This window comes from Scyliorhinus canicula, chromosome 13, assembly GCF_902713615.1.
Source record: "Scyliorhinus canicula chromosome 13, sScyCan1.1, whole genome shotgun sequence".
Taxonomy (NCBI): Eukaryota; Metazoa; Chordata; class Chondrichthyes; order Carcharhiniformes; family Scyliorhinidae; genus Scyliorhinus; species Scyliorhinus canicula.
In genome coordinates, this window is record NC_052158.1 from 1,127,201 (window position 1) to 1,134,555 (window position 7,355).

The 7,355-nt window shown below is 49.7% G+C and overlaps 1 protein-coding gene across 1 annotated transcript in view; it reads left to right on the forward strand.

Moving 5' to 3' along the window:
• LOC119976252 (60S ribosomal protein L5-like) overlaps positions 1 to 6,303 on the forward strand; it is an 11,211-nt gene extending 4,908 nt beyond the window's left edge. The window contains exons 3-6 of the mRNA XM_038816611.1: positions 1,631 to 1,833; positions 3,326 to 3,503; positions 3,671 to 3,762; positions 6,132 to 6,303. Coding sequence (XP_038672539.1) covers positions 1,631 to 1,833; positions 3,326 to 3,503; positions 3,671 to 3,762; positions 6,132 to 6,231 — 573 coding nt within the window. The 3' untranslated portion in view covers positions 6,232 to 6,303. The remainder of the gene's footprint in view (positions 1 to 1,630; positions 1,834 to 3,325; positions 3,504 to 3,670; positions 3,763 to 6,131) is intronic.
• Positions 6,304 to 7,355: the final 1,052 nt, after the last annotated feature.

A 7,355-nucleotide genomic window follows, 5' to 3' on the forward strand; every position in this document is an offset into this window, starting at 1 on the left:
AGGACGCCGTTTAGCCCCCCTCGTGCCTGATCATGGCCGAGTTTCCACTTTTAAATGGAAGGAAAGAGGGATGATGGTGCAAGGGAAAAGGAGAGGGTGATGGGAGAGATAAAGGAAACAGAAGTGGGGGGTGGTGTAGGTGAGGTGTGAATGGCAGCCGAAGAATCGTTAGCCCCACTCGCTGTCGGATTAAAATGGGAGCACTGGTGCGGATGTGAAGTTATTGAGATCAGTGTTGTAAAGGTGTTTGACCATGAGTTGTTATTGAGGCTTGAGGGTCAGTTACTACTGCACGTTGAACCTTGTTATTGTAAGAGAGGCGGGTGACATAGTGGGCCCCCACTGGGCTGGTAATGCCCTGGTTCACCAAGATCCTTTAGGGAAGGAAATGAACCATTCTTGCCCAGTCTGGCCTACATGTGACTCCAGACCCACAGCAATGCGGTTGACTCTTAGTTGCCCTCTGAAACGGCCTCACCGCTGTTGGGATACTGGACCAGATCCCCAGTGTTCTTTTGTAAAACTGTCAGGAAATGATATTTCACCCCTAGGAGCGATGACCGACCAGTAGGTATCATTTATGTTAAAACAAACTGTAATTTAAACACAGAAATAGCTTTACAATTATTCGTTAAACAGTTCTTAAATTAAACAAAACTGGCCACACCTGGCACCAATTCCAATTAAGCAAACCAATACAACTCAAATGCCACTTGTAAATAAAGTTAACAAATCAGGTACTTGCTTATCTATGCAGACCTGTGGAGGAAGAAACCATTTTCAAGAACAACCTGCAAATCTTTGTCTTGTCAGATTCTTCTGCTCAAGCTAACAACATTTGGCGAAACTGCGAAAGTACAGACAGACCTGGCTTCTCCCATTAATTACATCATCTGTATCCCACTAAGACGTCACTCCACCTGCTTAGCTCGGACAAAATACAACCCCTCATAAATGATTACCCTCCAGGGAATTGTCAATCCAAACGATGTTTCATGAGCCATCGCTCTGTAAACCAGTAAATGGTTACAACCAACCGTTTACGACTTCTTAATTACACCATTAGTAGACCCACTGCCCGTCTGCATTTTAAACTAGGTTTTTAATAACATTACGGCTGCAAATGTGAAAGATAATATATAACAATTTATACATTCCTCTCCCAAGTCACTCGATTCAAGGGGCAATTAGGGATGGGTTTTGACTCCCTGTTGCCAAGGTTCTCCCAAGGCAAGGCGCGGTGAGATTTATGAGGGGAACTTGCTCCCTCCTGTGCTGGGAACTTTGTTGCGCTGTGGTAGGTGGCTACCTTCTGGCTTGGCACCATCCCTGGCTGCTGTGTGTCCGCACTCTGGTCCGGCCGTGAGGCTGGGACGAGGAAGCCCTCACACCCCGCTTTTAGCTCAATGGCCACACTTCCGGGTGGACGCTAAAGCAAACCCAGTAATTATTAAGAGAGGCTTGTCCTTTTTATAAATGTGAAAGCAGTTTATCCTGCCCTCTCCTCCGTCACTTGTTGACTGTCGTCCGATTTAAGAGATAGAACTCCAATTAGCTCTGTTGCAGAGTGAGTTTGCAACACTCTGGGTTGCCTCAGCTTTTAAGGGCCGTCTCGTTCTTTCCTTCACAGCTACTGCAGAAGTTTGGGTTGGACAAGATCTACGAAGGCGAGGTGGTGGTGACCGGGGACGAGTTCAACGTGGAGAGCGTGACGGGGAAGCCCTCTGTGTTCACCTGTTACCTGGACGCTGGCCTGGCCCGGACTAGCACAGGCAACAAGGTCTTCGGAGCCATGAAAGGGGCAGCTGATGGTGGCCTCTCCATCCCGCACAGGTAAACAGGCAGATCATCCAATTGTGCGGCAGAATTCAAGGCCATTCAGCCCCCCCCTCTTTCTCTCTCTCTCTCTCTTCCCCCCCCCCCCCCCCCCCCCCCCCTCCCCCCTGTGTGTCTGTGCTCTCTTTAGTTGCAACGTTAGCATTCATGTCGAGAGGGCTGGAATACAAGACCAGGGATGTAATTCTGAGGCTGCATAAGGCTCTGGTCAGACCCCATTTGGAGTATTGTGAGCAGTTTTGGGCCCCGTATCTAAGGAAGGATGTGCTGGCCTTGGAAAGGGTCCAGAGGGGATTCACAACAATGATCCCTGGAATGAAGAGCTTATCATGTATGGAACGGTTGAGGACTCTGGGTCTGTACTCGTTGGAGTTTAGAAGGATGAGGGAGGATCTTATTGAAACGTACAGGATACTGCGAGGCCTAGATAGAGTGGACGGGGAGAGGATGTTTCCACTTGTAGCAAAAACTAGAAACAGAGGGCACACAATCTCAGACTAAAGGGACGATCCTTTAAAACAGACGAGGAGGAATTTTTTCAGCCAGAGGGCAGCACGATGGCACAGTGGTTAGCACAGTCGCTTCACCGCTCCAGGGTCCCAGGTTGGATTCCAGGCTTGGGTCACTTGCATGTTCTCCCCGTGTCTGCGTGGGTTTCCTCCGGGTGCTCCGGTTTGCATAAGACATAGGCCACTCGGCCCATCGGGTCTGCTCTGCCATTCAATCATGGCTGATATTTTCCTCATCCCCATTCTCCTGCCTTCTCACCATAACCCCTGATCCCCTTATTAATCAGGAACCTATCTGTCTCTGTCTTAAAGACACTCAGTGATTTGGCCTCCACAGCCTTCTGCAGCAAAGAGTTCCGTAGATTCATAGAATTTACAGTGCCATGATCGAATGGCAGAGTAGACTCGATGGGCCGAGTGGCCTAATTCTGCTCCTATGTCTTGTGGTCTTTAGTGAAGTTATCCAATTAGCTTCACTTCCCCAGCTCATTCTTCAAACTTGTGTAAGCTCCTCTTCATTGGGGGGGGAGGGGGAGGATAAACATCTGGAATGTAAAAAATATCTCAGTTGTAAAAACCCACATGGTTCATTAATGTCCCCTTAGGGAAAGAAATCTGTTGTCCTTCCCCGGTCTGGCCTACATGTGGTGAACTTTTCTTTTCTCAATTGCCCTCTGGCGTGGCCTAGACTGCACACAGACTGAGACCTTTGTCTACGATGTTGACCATGCACGCAGGAGTTTGGGTGGACGTGTGTTGAGGAAGTGTCTGTAGATGCGCAGTTTTTTTAACATGCAAAGATCTGTGAAATTCGACTTCCTTTTAAAGATTTCTCATTCTGTATGCCCCCGAATGAATTGTTGTGGTTTCTGCTTCCCGCGCCGGATGATGTTGCTGTGTCCCTCGCGATCTCGTTCTAACTCTCTCTCTCTCTCTCTCTCTCGTGCTTGCTCTCACACCTCTTCCCCGCCTCTCCCCAGCACCAAGAGGTTTCCCGGCTACGACTCCGAGAGCAAAGAATTCAACGCTGAGGTGCACCGGCGGCACATCTTTGGAGTGAATGTTGCCGACTATATGAAGCACCTGATGGAGGAGGACGAGGATGCCTACAAGAAGCAGTTCTCCCGCTACATCAAGAACGGCGTCACCCCTGACATGGTGAGCAATCTCCCCGCCCGTGCGGAGTCCGGTGTCACCGGGAGCGAGCGGCAATCTCCCCGCCCGTGGGATGCCCTGTCAAGGCTGGCATCTCTCTGCGATGGGGAGGGGGCGGCACGCTGCTATGTACCTAGTGTGTGAACTGACGGCTGCTTTTGCTTCCTCAGCTGGAGGAGATTTACAAAACTGCCCACCGGGAGATCCGCGCCAATCCCACACATGAAAAGAAAATGCAGAAGGAGAAGCTCAAAGCCAAACGGTGAGTGTCTGGATCGTGCGAGGTGCCTGTCTGGGCGATTTGGGAACGAATGGGGCCCAAACTCCTGAGTGGAGTTCCCTCTCGGTACATTTCCGTGGTTCAGGGGCATTTTGAGTATCTGTGGGTGGCGGTGTGGGGGTACGGCCATTTCAAGGAGCTAGTTTGTGTGGGGCCTGTGCAGAGACTTTTGGATTTTCTTTGATCCGTTCGCAGGATGTGGGTGCTACTGGTTAGAACAAAGGAAAATACAGCCCAGGAACAGGCCCTTCTGCCCTCCAAGCCTGCGCCGACCATGCTGCCTGTCTAAACTAAAATCTTAATGAACAATAGGACCCAGCATTTATTCCCCACTTCTAATCGCCCCTTGAGACGGTGCTGGTGAGGAACCAGAGAAATGATACAGTACCGACAGAGCATTCGGCCCATCATGTCCATGCCAGCCCAAGGTCGCCTGGGTGCCCTTTCTAATCCCACCTTCCTGCACCCGGTCCATAGCCCTGTAGCTTACAGCACTTAACATAGAACATACAGTGCCATTCGGCCCATCGAGTCTGCACCGACCCACTTAAGCCCTCACTTCCACCCCATGCCCGTAACCCAATTGAAGGTACCTTTTAAAAGAGTTTGGGGTCTCTGCCCCCACCACCAATTCAGGAAGCGAATTCCAGACTCCCGCTACCCTCTGTGGGAACGTTCTTCCTCGTGTCCCTCTACACCTCCTGCCGCTTAGCTTGAATCCTTGTCGCCTGGTTCTAGAATTCTCCATCAAAAGAAACATGCTCCTCTGTCACCCCCTCGGCCTTCTCCTTTCCAAGAAGAACAACCCCAATCTCCTCATAGCTACACCTTTCCAGCCAAGGCAACATACTCGTAAACCTCCTCTGCACTGTCTCCAGAACAATTACATCCTTCCTATAATATGGTGACCAGAACTGCACACAATATTCCAGTTGCCGCCTCACCAGTGTTTTATACAATTTATATCCTTACTTTTATATTCTGTACCTCTGCCAATGAAGGAGAGCAGTCCATCGGCTTCCTTTACAACCTTGTCTACCTGGACTTGTACGCCAAGATCTCTCATTTCATCCACATCTTTCAGTATTTTCTTGCTTGCTGTCCATTCCCTTTTACTGTCTCATCACCTCGCGCTTATCAGAGTTGAACTCCATCTGCCACTTTGCTGCCTTGTGTGAAGTGAGGTGCCGCTACTGTGTGTCGCTGGTGTGTCATGGGAGTGACCCTTTAACAAATGTTTTTGTCTTGTCACACGGCTTCAGCGATGTCATTGTGTGGGCGGAGCTGGGCTGTGGCTCTGGGTTTTACTTTTGCTTTGAATTTCGATTGGTTTTGAACTGCACAGGTTGAAAGAATTGTCTCTATCTTCATTTTGAAAGCTGTTTCCTGGCGGCTTGATAACCTATAGGAGATAATTGCTTTCTGGAAGGAATTCTAACCTGTTTGGAAAGGGGAACAGAGTATCAATAACAAGTCTTATACCAGTAAGCACACCGTCTGCTGGGCCACACCTGGCTTTACTTGGATTTTGTTATTAAATTGGAACAGTTAAGGGGGAATTCATTAAGGGTTATACATAGATTACGGTAGCTGTGTGGGGTCTTTGTGTTTGTAGCTGATAATTCTTGCTGTGTGTTTATACAAATGTTAACTAAATTCTTAGAATAAAGTTTGTTTTTTGATTAAAAGCACCAAAGAACTCTGTTGAATAAGACCTGAAAGGCAGGCCTTTGCACTCCTCGTAACCAGAATCAATAAACAGTTAGAGGTCAGGTGAACTCTGTGATATACTTTGGAGTTTTCTAAACCCTACCCCATAACAAGGGAGTGAATGTTTGTGGAAGGGACACCAATCAAGCGGGGCTGCTTTGTCCTGGATGGTGTGGAGCTGCTTGAGTGTTGGAGCTGAGCTCACAGTGGAGAGTTTTCCATCTCACTCCTGACTTGTGTCCCTGTAGATGGTGGACAAGCTTTAGGGGGGGTGGGGTCAGGGGATGAGTTAATCTCCGCAGAGACACTCCGCTTGTGTCTAACCTGCTCTTGTAGCCACAGTATTTAAATGGCTGGGGGGGTCAGTTATTTGTGGCTATGGGGCTAAGGAGGATTATTGCTCCTGACATTGCTTCTCCTGATAACAGACCCACCTTGTCGGATACAAAGGAGGTCTCTGCACCTTTTTAAGCGTCCGGTATCTGTTGAGTTGGTCATGGCGGGCGTGGAGTGGCCCGACTCTCTGGGGTAGCGCTTCCCTGTCTGCTCGGGTGGATTATGATGTGTGTTCTAACTGGAGAGTGAGCGCGAGCGTTTCCCGGGACTGAACCCTTTTTTTCCTTGTCTGCTCTCCCGCACAGGTGGAATCGAAGGAAGCTGTCACTGGCTCAGCGAAAGGACCGTGTTGCCCAGAGGAAGGCCAGCTTCCTGAGAGCACAAGCCAAGGTTGACGATGAATGAGCAAGGGGACCTGTGTGATCATCATCATCACCACTGCCCTTCCAGGCAAATAAAGCGATTGTAAAAACTATCCATTTTCTGCCTTTGACTGCATTTTAAAAGTTAAATTGGCAAAGCCGTGCAATGTCGTGTCATTGTCCCACCAACTCACGATGCAATGTCGTGTCATTGTCCCACCAACTCACGATGCAATGTCGTGTCATTGTCCCACCAACTCACGATGCAATGTCGTGTCATCGTCCCCACCAACTTGGGAGCTATTCTGAAATAGTCTGTTACTCTCTTCATAAACCCGGGGTCGTCTTTCATCCTGATGAACCCTCCATCACGTCTCCAGCCTGTTGCCAGGGGTGACTGTTTGGAGAACTGTGCACCCCCGCTTGCTACCCTCTGCAAACTGGAGATCATCACTGCTGTCTGAATTTACCCCTACAGCCGGCACTGGCTGGTTGACACCGCCTCCCCCTCTAGCATCGCCTCGATGTTGGAATTCTTATCCGCGTTTGTAAATCCCTCCGTGGCTTCGCCCCTGTGTATCTCCGCAATCTCCCCACGGAGATATCGGCGCTCCCTGATTTAAATCACTGCGCCGTTCAGCGGCCAGGGCACCTCGATCTGGAATTGTCCCCCAGCACCACCTCCTTCACCTGTCTGTCTTCACCAAGAGTTGGGACATCTCCGCATGTCGCTTCAAACACCTTTGGGGTCTTTAACTACATTATAGGTTGAATCCAGAGAATTTCAGTGCAGAAGGAGGCTATTCGGCCCATTGAGTCTCCACCAGCCCTTGGAAAGAGCACCCTACCCAAGCCCAGGCCTCCACCCAATCCCAGTAACCCCACCCAACCTTTTTGGACACTAAGGAGCAATTTAGCATGGCCAATCCACCTAACCTGCACATTTTAGGACTAATCCCACTGTCTCACTCTCTCCCCATAGCCCTGTATCAATCCCCAAACTAATCCCACTGTCCCACTCTCTCCCCATAGCCCTGTATCAATCCCCAAACTAATCCCACTGCCCCGCTCTCTCCCAGAGCCCTGTATCAATCCCAAACTAATCCCACTGTCCCACTCTCTCCCCATAGCCCTGTATCAATCCCAAACTAATCCCACTGCCCCACT